Source organism: Astatotilapia calliptera, chromosome 13, assembly GCF_964374335.1.
Source record: "Astatotilapia calliptera chromosome 13, fAstCal68.1, whole genome shotgun sequence".
Taxonomy (NCBI): domain Eukaryota; kingdom Metazoa; phylum Chordata; class Actinopteri; order Cichliformes; family Cichlidae; genus Astatotilapia; species Astatotilapia calliptera.
Genome location: NC_137434.1, coordinates 10,067,478 through 10,090,887, shown reverse-complemented (window position 1 = coordinate 10,090,887; position 23,410 = coordinate 10,067,478). Strand labels below are relative to the sequence as shown.

General features: G+C 40.5%; 1 protein-coding gene across 2 annotated transcripts in view; it reads left to right on the top strand.

Annotated features, from left to right (window-relative positions):
- LOC113034718 (uncharacterized) overlaps nucleotides 1-20,371 on the top strand; it is a 29,463-nt gene extending 9,092 nt beyond the window's left edge. The window contains exons 6-17 of one of the 2 annotated variants that reach the window (XM_080287901.1): nucleotides 6,847-6,920; nucleotides 7,060-7,123; nucleotides 9,296-9,369; nucleotides 9,509-9,572; nucleotides 12,024-12,097; nucleotides 12,199-12,315; nucleotides 12,435-12,560; nucleotides 12,632-12,833; nucleotides 13,117-13,260; nucleotides 18,604-18,702; nucleotides 18,795-18,857; nucleotides 19,333-20,371. In XM_080287901.1, the coding sequence (XP_080144027.1) occupies nucleotides 6,847-6,920; nucleotides 7,060-7,123; nucleotides 9,296-9,369; nucleotides 9,509-9,572; nucleotides 12,024-12,097; nucleotides 12,199-12,315; nucleotides 12,435-12,560; nucleotides 12,632-12,833; nucleotides 13,117-13,260; nucleotides 18,604-18,702; nucleotides 18,795-18,857; nucleotides 19,333-19,470 (1,239 nt within the window). In that variant the 3' untranslated portion in view covers nucleotides 19,471-20,371. Of the gene's footprint in view, nucleotides 1-6,846; nucleotides 6,921-7,059; nucleotides 7,124-9,295; nucleotides 9,370-9,508; nucleotides 9,579-12,023; nucleotides 12,098-12,198; nucleotides 12,316-12,434; nucleotides 12,561-12,631; nucleotides 12,834-13,116; nucleotides 13,261-18,603; nucleotides 18,703-18,794; nucleotides 18,858-19,332 lie in introns of both variants that reach the window. The other variant, XM_080287900.1, reaches the window with a different exon arrangement.
- Nucleotides 20,372-23,410: the final 3,039 nt, after the last annotated feature.

The window sequence follows — 23,410 nt, the reverse complement described above, 5'->3', positions numbered from 1 at the left end:
CTATCATTCCCCCCTTTTCGACATTTATGCTAGAAAAGTTCCCAGTTATGAATACCTCATGTCTGACAGCTTTAAGGCAAACATTCTTATACTCAGCATATGTCAAATCACCCTAAACTACTGAAAAAGTACACAGTTTAACAAATGCATTAGCGGTTATCCCATTCATCGAGCTCATCTCATGGCAAACTGCATCTTACGAGCAACCAAAGAAATTGTTAATTTAATAGTGAAAATAAAAAAGTAACATTTTCAAAAACATCCCAGCTTGGTAATGCTTCCTCCGGGTGTGCACATCACATGTCTCTTTGCAGAGTGGTTTGAGTTCTGCAGGGCGACATAAATGTCTCTTCCAGTTGTTTCATTGTCCACAGGACCAGAGTCCAAATGTATGTAGGATAGACATTCAAACATACCAGTTGGTTTTGTTGTTTGTCAACATGGGTCTCAGCTATTTCCAAAGCTGCAGACCTCTCAGCACTCTAGTTTTATGGCCTCTCATTACCCCATTCAAGCCTTCGTCCTGTGAGGGGGATATTTATGACTCCTTAATTGTCCACGCTCTGCAGAGAAACACCTCTGTGGAAAGGGTGCAGGGTTCAGTTGTCTTACTGCTATTATAATCCCAGCAGCCTTCAGAGTGTCATCGTATGCACAGTACAGTGGCACATTAGGTGATTTTCATAGTAAACTGCTGTCATCACCACCATAGTTTCTGGTTCCTGTGCTTTCACAGAATCATGATGTCATCCTCGAACTCCTTCTGCGCTGTCGATGGAGCTTGGCACGCTCCTCATCCCCTGAGTGTTTATGTTCCAACGCTGCTGAAGGTTTAAGGCAGAGCACGTCGTACACCTTAGTCGTCTTCCTCAGCGTCAATATTGAATCTTTCATTGTATTTAAAATCTTGCTGTGGGAAGTCTCCTCTTGATTTCCTGGAAGCTTAGTAGCACAGCTCTCTGTGTCATGTCTGCTGTGCTGAAGATGATCTCTGATCCTCCTGAAGTCTCTCTCCCATCTTGTGGACGATCCTCTCCTCTATTTTGCAGGCAGTTTCATGATCCTTGCTGTGGCTCCAAGGTCTGATTTCATGATGGGCCCCAACCAGCTTGATCTTTGACCTCAACCACTGCCTGGGCTGTCCGCTATGCCTGGAATGTTTCTCCTCACTGCTGCACCTGTATTTCAAAAAAACTTCTATTTGGACAGCATGTCAACAATCATCAAACCACATTCTTTAGTTCAGTGAACTTCACTATAGGCCATCATAGCCTCATCTGAACATGGATGCACCACTTGCATAGATTTAATACTTGTAAATAAACAGCTAATCACACAAATCACTGCAACAATAATAGTAAACATTGTTTAATATTAATTCTGGACCCCACCTCTTGACGCATGGACACGCTCATGCGTCAACTCACCAAACCTGGATCCCTGTCTTAAAAACTGGCTCCACCAGGAGCCCGCATACACAAGATCTGGAAATAAAATCAAACTTCACACGTATAAACAATTATATCAAAAGAGTAACGAGCATTCAGCACGGGCAAGACAAGTGTCATGTGCAAGTTTTCTCAAATCATTAAATCACTATTGTTACCATAATTCGCCTAAAACATGGATCATCCCATGTGCTCAGTTAACATTAATGTAATCGGTGACTTCTCTTAAGCAAAGTCACTCCACTTTACATATTATTATTATTATTATTATTATTATGGGCTCAAAGTGGCCAGCAAAGAGCCCACAATAAACTATTCCATAAACACGTAAACTCTTATTTGTTTTACTCATGTCACTTGTCCGTTTCAGCTGAATCTTCCACAGCATTCTCAAAGAAACAAACCTTAGCAATACACATTGACTGTGGTCAGACAGAGGTCAGACACAGGTCAACAGGTTCCAGAGGTGCCATAAAAACACCATAAAGTCAACCCTAGCTGTGGAAAGAATGTTAGTCACATGTAAACCCAAAAATCCTATAGTAGAAAAACATTAACTAATCCTCTTATAAACCACATAATCAAACACATAATTAACTGTAATGCTGTAAAAAAGAAAATGCAAATGTTAGCGCTGCGCAGTGTGTACACACTTTTCTCACAGTAACTTCTGTGCAACAAAAGGTAGGGAATATCACCCTTGGTAAATGCACAGACACAAAAAGTGGCATTTCACAGGTTAAATCATCATGCACTCTCGAATGTTGCTGTCATCTTACTGCTCCTGTAACAAAAAACACATAGATTCATCCACCCTTTTGTCCTGTCTAGGTGGAGATTAACTTTGAGTCGTGATCAAGTCTCGTCAGCTTTTACCAGTCGGTCAGTCAGTTTGTTTTTATTTTATTTCCATTCATACATTCATTCATTCTTTCTTTGTTTCTTTGTTTGCTGATAGTGGAACCTGTCGTCGCATTTTAGTTTCCACTCGCAGCAAAATGACATCATTTCAAAAAAAGAAAAAGAACTTTAGATAGGATTACATCGCTGAATCCAGTTTTAGGCTGGGACACTTATAATAAGTGGCCTTCCCCAGAACCCAATTTAATGTGGAGAAAACTCACTTGACACAATTTTCTCGACGACGTGTAGCATTTTTAATTCCCGACGTGCGGATCTGCTTAAAGAAAAGAAATAGACAAACAAAATCAGTGTCTGTTCAAAAGATAAAAATGAAAAATAACAAATTATTAAACCAAACTTTCAGTGCACTGTGAAAGTATCAAAATAAAAAGGCCTTGTTAAGTCATGACACAAACTCCTCATCTCAGGTAAATCATACCATTAGCATGGTTCCTCATACCATCATACTAATCGGCAGGCTCGACTTCACAACAGAAGAAAAATCATCAGCTAGATTCACTCCAAACCAACCATCAACTGCACAACACACAACAGTCTAATGTCTTATTAATTTATGAGTTTAATCACCAGGTCTGTGCTCTTCACTCATTTAGGCCACAGATCTATTTTATTCAATTTTCCTTTTCCCTTCATCATAAAACATGTGACATGCTGTGATGCACTTCATAAAAAAAGTTTGTTCTGACATATTCAGAGTTGTGTATCTAGATACAGAATTCACTCGCACATCAAAGCAGGAAACTCAGTGTTTTAGGGTCTCCATTTAACACAACAAACTCCAACACATCTCATTCACTCGTGCTAAAATTCAGTCACCTTTCATTAATCTAAGAACCGATCAACTAATTTGCATATCAGCTATTAACCCACTAAGTTGACAGGACGACAGGAAAGCATGTTCAAAATAGTATCACAAAAGACAATTTCCCTCATACAGTAAATTACTTGTGCTGCATTAATCAAGCAGGAAGCTTCTCCCAATTTACCATTTTAACACTAAATTTATTGCCTGGTCACTGATTTATCAAACCAGGATTTTTTTTTTCCCCCACAAAAGTTAAATTGTTGTCCTGCAACTTGGAGAGTCAATTTTTTTTTTTTTTTTTTTTTAGGATAAATTCAGTATTTGATAACAAGTGTCTGCTAAATTGACACTATTTTACACTGATGAAAGATAACAAGCTAATTTTCATTGCATGTGTGTGGAGCTGTATATCCAGCAGAGGATGCAATGTGCTATGAGTTTCACTGGTCTTTACATCACACGAGGTGACTTGGACAAGATAATAAACAGACTCACACACTTAAAATGTTGTCTAATCTTCATAAGCTATTTTGTGTTTGGAATTGTTAGTAGGGTTAATATATGTTCTGTTTTTATGTATCTTCTGAAACAGGTTACCATCGGCAACCACACTGTGTGTTGTTAACCCCTTCTACAAATACCCTCTTTTAATGTGTAACACTTTGTGTATGGTCTTGTGTTATCTCTGGTGGATATTAGCTGCATGTGTGGTGTCACCTTTCCATTTTCTAACAGCACACTTGCATACCTTAGTGCTCGTCCTCTTCCCCCTTTTGTGGTGGTCTGGACACTGTGTCAATCCTCCACTTCCAGGCAGTCGCTTGTCTCCCCGAATTCCTTAACCTAATTTGATTGCCCACACTAAAACAGCAGCCTCAGCCCTCTTCTGCTCCTCTCCTTCTCTCCCACTTTTCAGTCCAATGGCAGTCAGCTTTTTTTCCAGCTTTGTCCCGTGTCTCTCTTTGTCCCACTGTCTCTTTCATTGCCATCTCACTCCAAACATGGCAAATGTCAAACTCAGACAGTCTTCTCAAAAGTCCTTCACACACAGTGAGGTTGCAGCTGGCTGGAAACGCATCTCCATCCATCCAATCTAGATGGTGGTTCTTCTCTTTCTGATGCCGTTTGCCCACAGCGCTGCTGGGCCTCTCTGCTCAGATTGTCTCTTGGACTCCTGTCCACTGTTAAATGTTCATGCTCGTGCTTCTGAAACTGCACTCGGTGTCTTCAGGGAGAGATTCGTTTCCTTGGAGCTTGCTTGTTCAGGATGAGGACGGGAAGCTGCAAAACAATTCAGCCAAAAAATTCTGGCTGAGTGTTTCTAATTTTTCTAATGATTTCAACCTATAATTTTCTTACGACTGCTACCCGTGTAGGATTGATCCAGGTCCGTTCCCCACCTGTAAACGACAGACTGAGAGACTTTCATTATTATCATCACTGCTTAATCATCACACATCTCTCTCTGTCTGTGTTTGTATGAACAATCCTTTCTTAAAAGCAGAAAATGACATTGTAGTTGTTTTTCGGCTGATCAACACAAAACCTTTTTCCTATGATTATTATTATTATTTTTTTCGTCTACAATGTAATTTGTCTCTTTTTCACTCTTTTTTTTTTTTTTTTTTTCACAATAGCTGGTGGTCTGCAAAATCACTGCTCTCACTCACAATCAAAGGCAATTACTTTTGCACAGTGCACAAAAACACTGTGATGTCAGACACATTCACACTCACTTTTTCATCTGCATAAATAAATCATATGGCTGGAGATATGTGCCATGCTGATCCATAGGCATGATCACCAGTTTAATTATTTTTAATCCAACAAAACAAATAAACAAAAACATGATGCTGATGCTACACACACACTAGTCAAGGTGCAGGAAAACTGCTCATGGAAACGCTGCACACTCCAGTTATCATAGTTATCATAACTCTGTTTCTTTCATATTCAATACAGCTTCTCCATCATGGACTTTTAGATGTTTCATACAGGGTTCAGAATACTGGTTGTTTTCACAGACATGCTCTATATCTCAACAATGGCTCATAATAAGACGACAGTCTTTCACACAGGTCAAGTGCCTCTATGCACTTCATTAGTTTAAATATTTACCCATATCACTTCACCTCACATGTCATTGTACTGAATTTAAGCAACCACAAGCTTAATGTAGATTACTTTTAACAACTATCCACCTCAGTGGTTTGGCACACAGGCTGTTAACATTTTGTGTCAGGAAGGGGTGGGGGGAAAGCCACCCACCAGAGCACAGCTGCTGATGTGGGCTGGCCTTTTCCACACACTCCTGGTTGCTTAGGAAACCCATGATAACAACAACAGCTGCTGACGTCACACACCACGCGGTCTGCTCCGCACACACAACAACAACAACGAGACGACGACGAAAATGACAATAACACAAAATAGGCCTACTCCGGACTCACACCGGACCGCTCGGGACCCTGACCCACTCGCGCGACAAAACCCAATGAAGGGACGCTCGGGACACACACCCAGGGCGATTTCAAAACCGGACACACACCGGACATTGGGACCCTTGGGCGATTTAACCAAAACTTCTTTTTCGGGACACTAACCCAGTTATCGCTCCACAAAGCAGCGAACTTCTCAACGCCTCACAAAATGGCGGAGACTGCACAACGACACGGTTATAGAGTCGGCCTCTTTAAACTTACTTGGCGTTACTTAGCGTGTAATATCAGCCTGAATCCCGCCGATCGCCATTCATCGAGGAGAAGGACAGACAGCGAATCCACAGGAACTTCCTGGCTGACGTCAGTCTTTCAGCGTGCCTCTCCCCCCCTCGGTGAATGCGATCCCAGGGAGCCGGCATCGAAGGACCAATTAATGTTAGGTTTGTAGCATAAACCTATTCGCTGGAACGTTGAAGGCAATATAATTACACCGCAAAGCAAGACACGAAGTAGGCAAGTTCTTCATGTTACTCGTGCACGGGAGAGACTGGACAGAGCGCCGTCCCTTCGCTTGACCCCAGTAGCTTTCGTCCGTTCTCCCGTATCACTGTCCTTTTATTGAGGTTACATGAATATGCATAAGTTCATTAACATATGACGTCTACAAACACAAAGAGTACCGTGTGTGTGTGTGTGTGTGTGTGTGTGTGTGTGTTACTGCTGATCGAAGGGTCATATAACATCCTTGGTCAGGAAGAGGGTAGACTAGACCCCCCCGGTGAGGAAGTCCAGCAGTTCATCTAAACAGAAAAGCACTTAGACTAGAACAAATGTAACTACGTTAATCCTACCATAAAACTATAAGGCAAGTTGCAAACTTTTCCCATGCCCCCAAGATGCAGGTGTGCATTCCAGGAATGCACACCAAGCCTCTGTAGCCTGTTAAAGATCACACAACTTATCACTACACAATTAATTATACACTTCTAAGCATCTATGGTTAAATATTTCTAAGCATAAATGAGTAAATGTTTCTAAGCATAAATGACAATCAACAATACAACTCTATCAGCTGCAGTTCACAGTATTTTAAAAAAGATACTGTGAACTGCAGCTTAGTAGTTCAATGATTTAAGCAATTTTTAGGTAATTCATGCTACATGCTTTGGTGTCTTTTTTTTTTTTCCTTTCTTTTTTTACACTATGCACTCTGTATTGTTTTGTCAAGGATATGTTGTGTCCTGAAGAAAAGGGTTCAGGAAGCTCCCCCAGTGACATGTCAGTTGATTCAGTAATCTTCAGGTATGGAAAATAAAAATATGAGAATGCAATATTATCAATATTATCACCTTCTGTTCAATTGCAACCTGCAACCCTGAGGAGGATAAGCAAAAGAAAAAGGATGGAGTGTTTACTAATTTACCTCTTTGTTTTCTCCCAGGGATTCCTGTGGCGCTTCATCAGAACCTGTGGCACAGACCTGTAAATCGTCAAAAAACTCCAAGGTTCAGGTCTTGTATTACCTTTCACACTAACAGTGCTATTTTGAGTAAAAACTTTAAAAGCGGCCAGTGTGTCTGAGTGACTCCAAGGTCCAGTCTGAAATCCTCCTAAAAACAAGAAGATCAAAAATTGAGTGAAACCTGAAGAAACTGACAGTAAAGCTTGACAACACATTTGATGTTTCACGCACACTGTCCTATTTTAAATCAAACGTGAATATTAGAACAAAAACAAGTTCTTTTTCTAACTTCAGTGTTTTACTATGGGAATTGCCTTGGCAGAGCAGGTCAGCCACTAATCAGAAGATCGGTGATCCCACGCTGCCTCCTGGCTGCATGCCAAATATCCTTGGGCAAGATACTAACCCCATGTTTGCCTACTGGTGGTGGTCAGAGGGCCCGGTGGCGCCAGTGTCCGGCAGCCTCGCCTCTGTCAGTGCGCCTCGGGCAGTTGTGGCTACAACGTAGCTTGCCATTGCCAGTGTGTGAATGTGTGTGTGAATGACTGAATGTAGTGTAAAGTGCTTTGGGGTCCTTAGGGACTGAATAAAGCGCTATACAAATGCAGGCCATTTGCACCAGCGTGCGTCTGCTCTTATATAACAATCATTAGCTTACAGCTTTATGTGTTTAAGGTATGTGCTAACTAAAAATAAAGACAAGATGATAGTTTATTAAACTTTTAATGAAATTTGCAGATTGTTTCAGTGGAGTTTAATAAACTCAGCCGTCTGCTCCTGACTACCTAAAATATAACAGGACACTGGAGTAAATTCTCGATCATCTCACTCTTCTGTTTGATGTTTATTTAGCTGTGAGAAAACTATAACTTTAATCTCAGCCAAACCGATTTACTCAGAAACTAATAAAACACTGAAAAAAGCCAAACACCAACATTTTTAAATGATCTGAACGACTTACATTCTTGCTTGTAAATATCTTAAGTTTATTTTGTGACCCAGAAAGATTAATATTTAAACTAAGTAGCTGACGCCATTGTTGGAATTGGCTGGGCCACGCTATGAATTCTGGGATAGGTTGGGCCATGAAGGATACACCCGACCCATCCTTCAAATCTGGGGAAATGAAGGCCGCATTTGGAGGAGTCTTCAAATTTGGACAGTCTTCGTTGTGTTGCTGTAACGTAATCGGCCTACAAATGCGGCCTCCGAAGGATGCGGCCCCTGAATTTGGGCACAGCTATGATACCGGAGACTGCTGCTTCTTTTTCTTCTTTCATGTTTGGTGGCAGCTGGCATCCTTGTACATGCAGTGCTGCCATCTTATGTTTCAGTACGTTATTACACTTTTAAATCCTACTAGTTATTCCTGCATTTTGCAGGATCTTACAAAGCTTCAGACACGTCGACTATTAAATTAGTGGTTGACGATTTTGATAGTAGACATAAATGTGACAAGTCGACTAATCGTGGCAGCCCTACTGGATTTTTGCATAGTTAACCCTGGCTCAGGCAGTGCTGGAATCTAGTGCCTAAGGTCTGACCTGAGATCCTTTGCTATACCTGGTGTAGTCCTGGAGCGTAGCTTCAGGGGGCTGGTGCAGTTTGGGAATGGGCTATATCTCCCATAGTGAAACACCGAGCAAAGGTAGAAAAAGAGCGCTTGGTTACTTAACGTAATCCCTGGTTCTTTGATAACAGTGTTTCACCAGCACTTTCATCCTTTACTTGCGGACCAAAAGAAATCTACTGAGAATGAGTCAGGAGGGGCACGGCTCGACAGATCTGTCATGGACAGACAGGGTGTCACTGGAGCTTCCATAGTTAGTCACACCAAGGTGATTCCCATAGTGAAACATCTCACTCCATTATCAGAGAATCAGGGATTACGTTAAGTAACCCAACATTGCTATTTATATGCAGTAAATATTGAATTACTTTAATTTACTGTTGCTTTATATTTTCTAGCAAAATCTTCTGTATTTACTCAAATTTGCAGAGCAACAAAAAGCTTATATGAAGCCCAAAATCTGTGAATATCTATTCAGACATGCTACTAAGCTGCAGTTCACAGTATTTTAAAAAAGATACTGTGAACTGCAGCTTAGTAGTTCAATGATTTAAGCAATTTTTAGGTAATTCATGCTACATGCTTTGGTGTCTTTTTTTTTCCCTTTCTTTTTTTACACTATGCACTCTGTATTGTTTTGTCAAGGATATGTTGTGTCCTGAAGAAAAGGGTTCAGGAAGCTCCCCCAGTGACATGTCAGTTGATTCAGTAATCTTCAGGTATGGAAAATAAAAATATGAGAATGCAATATTATCAATATTATCACCTTCTATTCAATTGCAACCCGCAACCCTGAGGAGGATAAGCAAAAGAGAAAGGATGGAGTGTTTACTAATTTACCTCTTTGTTTTCTCCCAGGGATTCCTGTGGCGCTTCATCAGAACCTGTGGCACAGACCTGTAAATCGTCAAAAAACTCCAAGGTTCAGGTCTTGTATTACCTTTCACACTAACAGTGCTATTTTGAGTAAAAACTTTAAAAGCGGCCAGTGTGTCTGAGTGACTCCAAGGTCCAGTCTGAAATCCTCCTAAAAACAAGATCAAAAATTGAGTGAAACCTGAAGAAACTGGCAGTAAAATTTGACAACACATTTGATGTTTCATGCACACTGTCCTATTTTAAATCAAACGTGATTATTAGAACAAAAACAAGTTCTTTTTCTAACTTCAGTGTTTTACTATGGGAATTGCCTTGGCGTAACCAACTATGGAAGCTCCAATGACAACCCATCTGTCCACGACAGACCTGTCAAGCCGAGCTCAGGACTCCGCCCCCTTATTCTAACTCGCCGACCAGCGCCTCCTAACTCATTGTCGCTTTCTTACCGTGAAAAACTACTTTGAGTTTCCTTAGCGTGTCCAGGCTAACTTGATTAGGTGCTTAACAGTTCTCCATTGTCCTCTATAGGAGTATATCGCAGAACAGTTTTTCCAGTCCCAGTTTGGATTATGGTAAATCCTTTGGAAGAAGTCCACTTATAGTTACACTCTATTAAACAGCTGTGTCGTGTCAGGCAAGTTGTTCCAGCAGTTCCTGGTTTTGTTTGGCGAGATGGCTGATGTTTGTGTCAGGCAATTGCGTTACAGCGAGTCTTGTATGGTTGCTAAACATGCTCAGTCCGCCAGTAAACATGCTTTACAGGCGGACCCCATGAGAGTCTTTGGGACATGTGGACAGAAGTGCTGGGTTCAGAATATCAGATCAGCTGTTTGTTTCCTGGGCCTCCCCTGACAAGGGCGGGCTCCTGTAACGCCACAGGCTAGCTCATTGGATTGTAGAGGCCATAGCTCTGGCTTACAGCTCTAAGGGCTCATAGGCCTCCTGGGACTCCAAACTCATTCTACCATTGGTATTGTCACATCCTCAGCTTTGTTCAGAGGTGTATCAGTCCAGGATATATGTGGCACACATTTGTATTTTTGTGGGCTGGATTTTAGGGCTGCTACAAACGACTATGTTGATAGTTGGCTAGTCAACAGTTTTTTGGGGGGGATTAGTCGACTAATCAGATCATGCGTACATTGGACGTAAAACGTACAGCTTATTGCACCAGCAGCGTCTGCTCTTATATAACAATCATTAGCTTACAGCTTTACGTGTTTAAGGTATGTGCTAACTAAAAATAAAGACAAGATGATAGTTTATTAAACTTTTAATGACATTTGCAGATTGTCTCAGTGGAGTTTAATAAACTCAGCCGTCTGCTCCTTGCTACCTAAAATATAACAGGAAACTGGAGTAAATTCTCGATCATCTCACACTTCTGTTTAATCAGTTTTCTGTTTGATGTTTATTTAGCTGTGAGAAAACTATAACTTTAATTTCAGCCAAACCGATTTACGACTTACATTTTTGCTTGTAAATATCTTAAGTTTATTTTGTGACCCAGAAAGATTAATATTTAAACTAAGTAGCTGACACCATTGTTGGGATTGGCTGGGCCACGCTATGAATTCTGGGATAGGTTGGGCCATGAAGGATACACCCGACCCATCCTTCAAATCTGGGGAAATGAAGGCCGCATTTGGAGGAGTCTTCAAATTTGGACAGTCTTCGTTGTGTTGCTGTAACGTAATCGGCCTACAAATGCGGCCTCCGAAGGATGCGGCCCCTGAATTTGGGCACAGCTATGATACCGGAGACTGCTGCTTCTTTTTCTTCTTTCATGTTTGGTGGCAGCTGGCATCCTTGTACATGCAGTGCTGCCATCTTATGTTTCAGTACGTTATTACACTTTTAAATCCTACTAGTTATTCCTGCGTTTTTCAGGATCTTACAAAGCTTCAGACACGTCGACTATTAAATTAGTGGTTGGTTACTTAACGTAATCCCTGGTTCTTTGATAACAGTGTTTCACCAGCACTTTCATCCTTTGCTTGCGGACCAAAAGAAATCTACTAAGAATGAGTCAGGAGCGGCACGGCTCGACAGATCTGTCATGGACAGACAGGGTGTCACTGGAGCTTCCATAGTTAGTCACACCAAGGTGATTCCCATAGTGAAACATCTCACTCCATTATCAGAGAATCAGGGATTACGTTAAGTAACCCAACATTGCTATTTATATGCAGTAAATATTGATTTACTTTAATTTACTGTTGCTTTATATTTTCTAGCAAAATCTTCTGTATTTACTCAAATTTGCAGAGCAACAAAAAGCTCATATGAAGCCCAAAATCTGTGAATATCTATTCAGACATGCTACTAAGCTGCAGTTCACAGTATTTTAAAAAAGATACTGTGAACTGCAGCTAAGTAGTTCAATGATGTGAACAATGAAAGTTCATTGATTTAATTCATGCTACATGCTTTGGTGTCTTTTCTTTCTTTCTCTTTTTTTACACTATGCATTATATTGTATTGTTTTGTCAAGGATATGTTGTGTCCTGAAGAAAAGAGTTCAGGAAGCTCCCCCAGTGATATGTCAGCTGATTCAGAAATCTTCAGGTGTGGAAAATAAAATATGAGAATGCAATATTATCAAAATTATCACCTTCTGTTCAACTGCTTTAAGAAATTGATATTTAATAAAAGATTTCTGTCAACAGTAATTCACAGTTTGACTACGTAGAGAAGCTGGGTAAAGGAGCTTTTGGTCGAGTAGTCAAGGTAAAAGATAAACTGGTGGAAAAGTATTACGCAATAAAGATCATCCGCTGGAACGAGTAAGTGAAGTGTTCTGTAATATTGCATGATTTCACTGCGTGCTTTATTGGTTTATATTGTTACAGTTAGTTATAGTAAAGTTGTATGATTCAGTTTTTTTCCCCCCTCTTTGAATTAGAAAAGCTCTACGAGAAGCCATGGCGTTGTCAGACCTCGAGCACCCTAATATCATTAGATACTTCTCGTGTTGGACGGGGTATTCAGGATACCAGTCAGACAGCACTGACGAAAGCTGCAGTACACAGTAAGACTTGTGAAAGTAATTCTTCGCTTCTTTTGTATCATTTCACTGTTTGATCATTCATCCTGTTTTAGGTCTTCCACTGGTTCACCCAAGAAGTACCTCTACATTCAGATGGAACTGTGTGACACCAGAACACTTCTAGACTGGATAGAAAACTGGTATACGAAGAAATCAAACTCCAAGAGAAGAGAAGAAAGTCTGACCATTGCTCAGCAGATGGTCGGTGGTATCGAATACATTCACTCCAAGAAGCTCATCCACAGAGACCTGAAGGTGAGCCAGACGAAGCAGATAACGGGCTAACCACAGGTAGCGCACAGCTGTGTGTGTGTGTGTGTGTGTGTGTGTGTGTGTGTGGGTTAAAACCTGACAACAAGGTGTAATGTTCGAATGTGACTTTACGTTTCTAAAATTATTCGGTTTACTCTTTTACCGAAATCCACAGAAACCCAGAGATTCTCACTCGTTACTGTTTATTGCAACACCACACCAACACTCCCACAGCCTCACAGGATGTAACAATTGGTCACATGTTTGCTTTGTTTCATCCGGCTAGCCTGCCAACATCCTGTTTGGGCAGGACACAAAAGTGAAAATCGGAGACTTTGGACTGGTCACTGCTGAGAACGACGACGATGACAAGTCCCCGATCAAGAGAACTGAGGAGAAGGGAACACCATCATACATGGCTCCTGAACAGGTGAGTCCGTCGACATTATTATGCTAATTTCCAGCTGCTCCATTTTATTTTTGGGTTCTACTAGAGTAGCTCTGCATTTTGAAAAAGTATCCTCTCTTCCTGCAGCTTAGTTCAGTTCAGCCTTCACTTCTGATTGGCTGCTCTTTGCAAACAAAATCAACAGCTAGTTGGGCACACAGATCTGCTTAAAGGTCTGTGTGCCCAACTAGCTGCACACAGATCTGCCTTTAAGCAGATCTGTGTGCATGAGATGACCGTATCAGGAATAACCCTGCTCACTGACATCATACAGAGCAAATAATCTGTCTTAATTAATCCTAAAATTGAATTTCTGTCTCAAAGGGATAACTTCTATATTTCGTAGTATCATAATAATCATCAGTTTGAATATATCTGTATCATTGTTATTCAAATTTATTCTACTCTTAAGTGGTATCTGTCACTGAAGCCTTTGATGACTGGATTAGTGAAATGATGGTGACTTCATGAGTACAGGCTGTGTTGTAATAAGTCATGGTGAAGAAGAATTCAGTGTATTGTTTCCTCCACCAAGGAGGTTCTGTTTTTGGTAGCGTTTGCATACATGTTGTTCTGTCTGTAAACACAACAGCTTTAAAACGTTTGAATATATTCTGATAAAACTTTGTAGACGTGTAGAGTGGAGTCATCTTAACAACCCATTCAAATGTGGCATACATCCACCAAGTTCAAGTTTATGATTTATTGCGATGTATTTAAAAATTTACAAAAAGCCTTATAACTATGATTCTTATAAGTGTGGTGTGTATCGTCAACATAAAGTATTGTAAAAAGATTAAAAATAAATCATTCTTGACCTCTGACCTCTCAAAGTTCAATAGAGTGATCGGATGTTCAATTGATGATATTTCCATAGAGCTATTTCTTGAAACTATGTTTTTATGGACAACATATAGGGAATCATGCAATATATTTGCCAAAAGTATTTGCTCCTCTGCCTTGACTCGCATATGAACTTGAGCAATATTCAATTCTTAATCTATAAGATTTGATATGAAGCCGTTCTTTGCACCTGGACAAGCAGTGTGTCTATAGGAGTGTGTTTATTGAAAACTGGCTCGCATTTACCGCTCTCATCTTTGTATGGGGGTTGAGGTCGGGACTCTGTGCCAGCCAGTCAAGTTCTTCCACACAAAACATGCTCATCCATGTCTTAATGGGCCTTACTTTGTTCACTGGTGTTGGAACAGGAAGGGTTTATCCCCAAACATTTTCCACAAAGTTGGGACCATAAAATTGTCCGAAGTTTCTCATTATGCTGAAGCATTAGGAGTTCCTTTCACTGGAACAACTTCCTGAAAACCAACCCCACGCCTCCACCAGACTTTACACTTGGCACAGTGCAGCCAGACAAGTACCATTCTCCTGGAAACCACCAAGGTGTGATTCGTCACACCAGAGAACACGTCTCACTGCTCTAGAGTCCAGTGAAGGCGTATTTTACACCACTGCATCTGACACTTTACATTGTCCCTGGTGATGTAAGGCTTGGATGCAGCTGCTCAGCCATGAAAACTTATTCCATGAAGCCGCATTGATTTTAAGCTAATCTAAAGGCCACATGAAGTTTGGAGTTCTGTAGAAATTGACTCTGCAGAAAGTCAGCAACCTGTGTGCACTGTGTGCGTCAGGATGTGACTGGAACATCTGAATTCAGTGATTTGGATAAGTGGTTTAGTACTTTTGGCAATACAGTGTATAAAGAGATTCTAAATAACCCATTACTTGATCTCCGATTCCTTCAAAGTCAAATGAGGTCAGACTTTTATAAAATGTCTTTAAAAATATTTAAAACGTTGCTTAAAATTGTACTGTTTGTTTATACGTTTTCCATTTAGGAAATGATACTGGTATATGTGGCTTCTAAATATCACATTATAGTTTACATCCAAATATGTCACATTTAACCTTTTGACCTCACTTTTGCATTTTACATCTGCATTTCTTTCACATTGACCCCACAACATATTATATCTTTAAAGAACACGTCAAGAAAAAGATTGAACTGCTTAGTTAGTTAGAAAATTGTATTATTACATAATAAGCCCGGGGCTCTAATTTCTCAATGATGCAACTAAAAAAAATCATCCAGTCATTCGATTAAAAAGAAGAAAAAAAAAAAAGTCTCTGCTACTCTGAAAATCTCCATGTAATCAACAACAAACGCACATTATGCCCCTATCGTGGTCTAAACCAATCAGAGATAGTAAGGGAGAGGACCTCTGATTGGTCCTGGGGTCCGTTCTTCGTACCTCGCTAAGTAAGTTAGCTGGATTTGATTGTTGACGATTTTGCGTGATCTTGGATCGTTCGGTTCTCCGAAGCTCATCCGGGTTCACTTTATGTAAACAGGATTAGATCGCGGCCAGTCGGGTATGTCCGCTTCATTTATACGAAAGCAACAGCGATATTTTACCACTGTTTTGCCATAAATAAATATTATCAATGTAACTAAAGGTAATGCAGTATTTGATTCTTTTATTGATTCCATACAGATACATACAGGTCATTTCCTAAAAAAGGGAAATGTGCTATTAATCATTCTATTTCATGTATTTGATTATTTCAGATGTAATTCATATTTCAGAGTAGTAATTGTAAATTACGTCGTGTAATCAAGATGAGAGACCACGGCTATAAAAGCGAAGGTGGATTTGGGAAGCCTGTCGCAGCCATGTCCTGTCCGTATACGCGAGCAGCCCATTGCGGAAGGTGCAAGATTGATAAGGAGAGTCCTCAGAATCCAGCGTATATTGCGGGACAGACAGGATCCTTTAGCTCAGCGCGACAGTGTGCTCATAGAGAGATATCGATTTTCCCGTGAGGGTATTATTTACTTAACCAACTTGTTGACGAGGGGGTGCAGGACCACCACCTGTCTTTTTTTCCTCTGCCCTTTTCCTGGTTGCTGTTATAAACAAACAAACAGATTATTTCAGGGTCTCTTTTCAAGAGACTAAAAGCAATATAAGTGATAAATATTACCATTCTGTAGAATATTCTTATATTATCCGCTTACGGATCTGTTGCTATGACAGCAAGTCCCGGATGAGCTTCGGAGAACCGAACGATCCAAGATCACACAAAATCGTCAACAATCAAATCCAGCTAACTTACTTAGCAAGGTACGAAGAACGGACCCCAGGACCAATCAGAGGTCCTCTCCCTTACTATCTCTGATTGGTTTAGACCACCATAGGGGCATAATGTGCGTTTGTTGTTGATTACATGGAGATTTTCAGAGTAGCAGAGACTTTTTTTTTTTTCTTCTTTTTAATCGAATGACTGGATGATTTTTTTTAGTTGCATCATTGAGAAATTAGAGCCCCGGGCTTATTATGTAATAATACAATTTTCTAACTAACTAAGCAGTTCAATCTTTTTCTTGACGTGTTCTTTAAAGATATAATATGTTGTGGGGTCAATGTGAAAGAAATGCAGATGTAAAATGCAAAAGTGAGGTCAAAAGGTTAAATGTGACATATTTGGATGTAAACTAATGTGATATTTAGAAGCCACATATACCAGTATCATTTCCTAAATGGAAAACGTATAAACAAACAGTACAATTTTAAGGGTTGCCGATCAATGTTTCTACTATCGATGCGTAGCCCCTGTTAAGCCACCCAGTGATCTCACATTACTTCATCCAGCTGTACTAATCGTCAACAACGGGTGTGTTCGGAGAACCGGGATAGCGAGCTCAAAGTTAGCGCGATGATTTGATCTTGGATGTAGTAAGCGAGGTACGAAGAACGGACCCCTGGTCCAGATATTCCTTTCGGCCTACGTGTGTGTACGTTTGAAAGTTTAGGTGGATAGACGGGTGAGTAGTAGGGCTGGGTTTCAATAGTCGAGTTTCCAATTAAAGTGGATTTTAGCTTGAATAACGCGATGTTGATTCATTAAATCCTGAATCAATTTTTAAATATTGTTTTTTTTTTTTTTTTTTTTTGCCAGAAAAGCCAGGAGCTCACAAAACTATTTGAACAACCACCAAACAGATAAAATAGTAAATGAGAGCAAGTAAACAGATTCCACACAAAGCCATAAACGGAGCGTGGAGCCGACGTATCAGTGAGATGACGGCTTTCTTACCTGATGGCACGAACCCGTTGGGGTTGAAAGTCGTCAGCTCACTGATTCTGAGCAACAAGTTTTGTCCCTCTTCGACCAAAATGTATTTCAAGAACAGTTTCCCATCTCAAATCTGTTTTCTGTATTATTCATTTGCTTATTTACCGTTGTTTACAGCGCTGTCGGGCGCTGTTTTTCTCTTTTCCCCCAAAATGACCTCTGACCAGAAATCCTTAATTTTGCTGTTTAATACTTTGGTATATTTCTAAAAAAAATAAATATATTGAAAAACTCTTAGCTTGCAGAATATTTTTAAGGTGGTTATCTGATATAAAAAGTCAGGCCAGGAAAATCCCTTTCATGTTTTCTGTGTTTTATCCTCAGTTACTTTGACACAAAGGCATCTGCTGTGATGCTTACATCCCTGATGAAGTCTCACAAGTGTCAGTACTGATAAATGATCAGATTTATAATATTTCTGACTGAGTCAAGATTGAATTTAATCAAATCAATTATAGAAATCAGTGACAATACCCAGCCCTAGTGAGTAGCCTAAGCCCTACAGAAGTGGATGTAGATGTTGGGTAATGACAAGATGAATGACTGAAAACACATTCTAAGCCGCGATAAATGCAAGTGTCCCCTCTTCCCACTGCCTTTAAACTGCAGGCAGCAGCGAAACAGGTCGTCAGAGGAGGCCGAGATGATGATTAAGTTTAACATTACCTACAATACTGCCAAAGCGCTTTAAGCACAAGCACTTTTTCAGTAACTTGTCTTTCTTGTAGAATTGCGCTCCAAAAAAAGAACTTTGTGTTGACAAGATTGTTACAAATTAATATTGCCTGTATGGACAGCAACCCCCCCCCCCCCCCCCCCCCCAAAAAAGTGCACATGTAAAAACTGCAGTGTTAATTGATGCGGTTGAAAAATTTGGGTGTGCCTAACTTTTGTGTTGGTGGACCTAAGAAGAACAAACGTTAGGCACACAGTGCAACCGTGGGAAAAAGGTTAGTCTAGAGCTCTGTAAGCTCAGGTTATTCATGCCCAATTATTTACAAATCAGTACCGATTAATACTTATTAACCATGCTTACAGAATTTCTATATGCAAAATACAGTACTATTCCCTTAAATGTAAACACTGACCAGAGAGTGAGCTGCCTTGGTGGAGGTTTGTGCGCTCAGTGCTTCTTGTTATTAATGCTGTTTAACTGCTTTAACACAGAAGGGCAAGAACTACGGCAGAAAGGTTGACATATTTGCTTTGGGGCTGATCTACTTTGAGCTTCTTTGGAAAATCTCCAGTTGTTATGAAAAGTCCAAGGTAGGTTGCTGTGCATGGTAGCTCATAATCTGTAGGAGGTCAAATGTTTTGTCTTTAACTATTCATTAGAAATTTCCTGAACTATATTTCAGACATGGAAAGACATCAGAAAACAGGAGCTTCCCCAAGAATTTGCATCCACTTTTATCTCGGAGGTACATCAACATTTTCTCAGTGTATTAGCAAATTTCAGTATGCATTTCTCACGACATGTGCTGGCAGAGTAAAGGCTGTGATCCAAAACCTCTCTATTTTTTAGGGTCACTTAGAAATGTATGTGTTTGATTTTAGATGGATTATTTATATCAGCTAACAGAAGACAATTTCCAGCAAACACCTCTCCAGTATTCCAGTGTCTGAAAGGCTACTTAATCATTAGAAAAGGCCTTTTTGTTTTTAGTTGTCACAGAAGCAAGGAAAGTCTGTGGAGCATCAGGACGTTCAGGTTCAAACATGAACATGATGGCGATGAGAACAAAATCAGAAAGGGATGATCTTCATATTTAGGGAAATAAGACTCTGGATTTAAAAGATATACACTTAGTGGAAAATGTCTAAGTTGAGCTCTAGAAATGGTGCAAATGAAAGATTGTTTCTAATAAATGTTTTATTGCTCTTTTTATGCTACAGTACATCACCATCAGATCAATGCTGAGTATGAATCCCGAAGACCGACCTGAAGCGTCTAAGGTCATAACAGACCTGGAAGAGTGCGCTAAACAGATAAACGCTGAAGAAATAGCGCGTCGTGGAAGGGCCACTGTCTAAATAGCGGGAATACAACAGAAGAATTTCATCTGCACATGTGGGGGGGAAAAGATCCATTGGTGCTCTTGAATGACTTTCAGAATGATGTCAAATATTTACATGCAACTTACAAATCATAAATGATCGTTTTTAGAACATACCACCAAACATTGAAGCTACAGAAACCTGTAGTTTTCATTTTAAAATTTAAATGACCAGTTCTGCCCATCCTTCCAGGAAGTGTGCAAACCATGCCATTTGACACATGACTAGATATTTTATTGATCACATATTGAATTTACAGTTGCAGGATAAAGAATAAGCATAATATAATATTTTATATTACCACCGGTCCATACTGACTTTTCTTAAAAGTAATGTAGTACGTTACTTAATTACTCGCCAGAGAAAGTAATTTGCTGCACTGCTAGTTGCATTACTTTCGCATTACACCATAAACACACCAACACAAATTTGTGTCCTAATGAGGACACGTGTACAGCCTCATAGTTTTTAGGTATGAACAAAAAGCCGACAACACAAAGCAAAAACATTTCTACTGATTCTATTTTAAAATCATGAACAGGTAGAAACAGAGCTTCATGATGAGACTAACTGCTCATCGATGTCTGTTACTTGTTGAAGTTCAGGCTCTGACCTCTGAGTGGGGGTCGGCAAACTCCTCCATTGCAGTCTGAGGTGCACTGGGATGTGAAGCTTGGGGAAAAATCCTCAGTTTTTCTGACAATCCTTTCTTTTTTCTGTCTTTCTTCTGTCTTATTGTCATTTGCATTTTTAAAAAAATCTTTTTGTCCTTTGTATACTTTCTATATGCATTTATGTCTGTGCGTCACCTGGTGATTGCACCGTTTCCTCTTTTGAGTAACGTTTTCTAAGTCAAATAAAAAGAATTTTTGTTGTTGTTGTCTTTTGTTCTTTGGCCTGTAGGGGGAGCTGTGGCACTGCATAGGTCGGGCAGTTCAAATTGCGGCTGCAGGCTCCAGGCCCTGTCTGCCTGTGGGTAAGAGAGGTTTATTCACAGTGAGAGGGCCAAAGCTGAGGGCGCTGCGTGACATTTAATCATGCCCCTGGCGCATGCTGGATGATTAACATCTCAGTGGAAAACCGCAGTAACAAGTGCCAAACGCAGGATCCCACACAATCACCTGGACCCGGTGCCCACAGTCACATGGGCCCGCTAATCAGCACAAATCAGCTCCTGCAGCTCAGTATGTTACCTCAACAATCTCCACAGTGCAAAGAGCCTTAAAATTTGCTTGCCGCCTGTGGAGAGGCCATAGGTGAAGGACTGATTTCTGTCTTATCAGCTACAGCACTACCTCATTGTGACAGCAGCAGTAAAAGGGGGGAAAGCTCCTGAAAGAAACCACGCAGATCCAGATCCTTATCCTCTCAGCAGTGAACATGGGATATTTTAAACCTCCCTCACTGATCTTCCCCCCTAGACCTTGGGAAGACTCTCGTAGCCTGCATGAATGACTTACAGTAACTTGCAGCTGTTGGTGTTTGCTGAGAAGTGTTAGTAATGCTACTTAAAAGATTTTTAACCACACAAAATGGACGCGAGTAATATTACAGTTCCTTTTTTCACGATGTGATAACTTCGGATATAGAGGCACGTTTGTCTCAGCCCGATAAAGCCCAATATGTTGCATCTCCTGTGAAATATTTGGCTCTTTATTTATAGACACATGTTCACAACTGACCTGACTACAAGGACTAAACGGGTGCTGTATGGAAGCAAAAAAAGGCCTTAAGTGAACGTGAGAAAAACATTTTGTTGGAATCCATTCAAATGCATAAAAGCATCACGATCTGTGATATGTAACTCAACCACACTTAGTGAGCAAATGGAAAAAGATTTGCACAAATAGCAGTATGCAGTATTGCAGGTTCATTGATAAAATCAGTACACGCAAAACGTGTACGTGTGTCCATCCAAAAGTTAAAAAACAAAAACATCACTTCACTAACAGATCACAGAGCTGAGGTTGGGCCACCTTCGCAGTGTGTGGCTGCAATCAGGCTTCATCTTTGTAGTGAACAGTGTGAATTCACAAACCCAAACAACCATCTTATGTAGTCTGCATTTTACAAATGACTCTTATCATCAATAAAATCATTACTTCTTTACTGTGGATTTTAGCACGTAGACACAATTAGAAATTTGTTGCTATTTTCTATTCATTGCCTTTAAATTCTTATTTTTTCAATTACAATCCAAAATTATTCAAGCCAGTCGACTTTTCTTTTTTTACTCTGCAGATGTCATTTAGATAGCGACTGCATGAGAAAACTTTGAGCTGTTCTTCCTGTGACATTTACACCACCAAAACAATGTACTTTCTCATTTTAGCAGCATCTAAGATAAGAAACCTGGTGTGTCTCCAATCTTCTGCAGCTGTCGCGCTCCTGCGAGCAGGCTTATTGGATGTATTGAGGTCACTTCCTCTGAGAGCACTGTGGGCATTGAAGCAGTGCTTCTAGTCAGTGGCTTGAACCATGTTGCCGGGGGTAAAATGGACTCACAAGTCAGAGTGTCTCCCCACAGTCCCTGGGGGTCGGGCCAAACGATTACTCTGTGCATAGCCTCATTTCAGAAGCAGCAACCGGAGTTTGCTTTGCTCTGTGCGCTTTAGAAATCAGCTCTGCTGCAAAGACAACGCTGTTGCCCACCTGCAGACCTCAAAATGAAACGTGACAGTTCAGAATACATGTGACCGGTGAGATATGGATTTGTCATCTCCCCCTGCCTATGCATATATTTCAGAAGTTCCTGTTAAATTATAGCTCACTTAACCTTTGGTGCACTCAGGTTAACTGGAGCATGAGCGCATGCTGTGTCTTGCCCGAGGCTCCACTTGGCTTTTACGCTGTGCTTTCCACCTCTCCAGAACCACATCCAGCCACCGTCCACTCCACTCAAGGGACGCTGTAGGGTTTAAAGGGCCACACCTGTGATTTTTCAGCATGCTGTTATGTTACATGCTGGCAAAAGATTTAAATGACTATACAACTTGCAAGAACTTTGCTGCTCTGAATTCTGTACTATGTATACATACACGTACATCCTGGCAACACTTTTCCAGTCTTGTGTTTCCCAGTTTTGGTGAGGTTGTGTGAACTGTAGCCTCTATTTGTGTTGTGCATTGACAGATGCTCTTGTGCCTTCCTATCAGCTCAAAGCAGTGTGGCCATTCTCTAACCTCTGGCATCAACATCCACATCCACAGATTTTCTCTTTTTTGGACCATTATCTGTAAACCTCAGAGACGCTTATGTGGGAAAACCCTTTATTTTCCATTCTGATGCTCACATTCGGATTTCCTGTTGCTGTCTCAAACGTGTCTGCCTTTTTGCAGTCGGCTGATTTGATATTATCAGTAACAAGCAACTGAGAAAGTCTATTTAGTGAAGTGGCTGGTGAGCAGGGGGAAATTATAATGCAATGTATGAGCAGGGGGAAATTATAATGCAATGTATGAGCAGGGGGAAATTATAATGCAATGTAAGAGCAAATTATTAGCACTCAGCACTTTTTCTTAACATGTACATGATTTCTGGCTCTTCTGGTTTTAATGGACCGTTTCAGTTCATGTTTATTAGCTCTCCTAGCAGGTCACAACAGGCAGCTGCTTCACACCCTGAATCCTTAGATAACCACATTTAAAGTCCCAGGTAATAAATTCACAAGTTGAAGTAAATGAGTTTAAACATGGAGTCTCTCTGAGAGTCATTTTAAGTTACAGTGTAACCCTTTAACTGGGTGTCAAACAGGGACAGGGCTACAGCTGGGAACATCAGTGTTTTGTCTCCTGCACATGTTCTAATTTAACGATTTCATCCGGTTACTTTATAAAAAATACTACACATGGTGAGCACCTCCTGTGGTACTTTCCAGGGGCTTTCCGGGCAAATCTGAATCCTAGAAAGTGTTCCA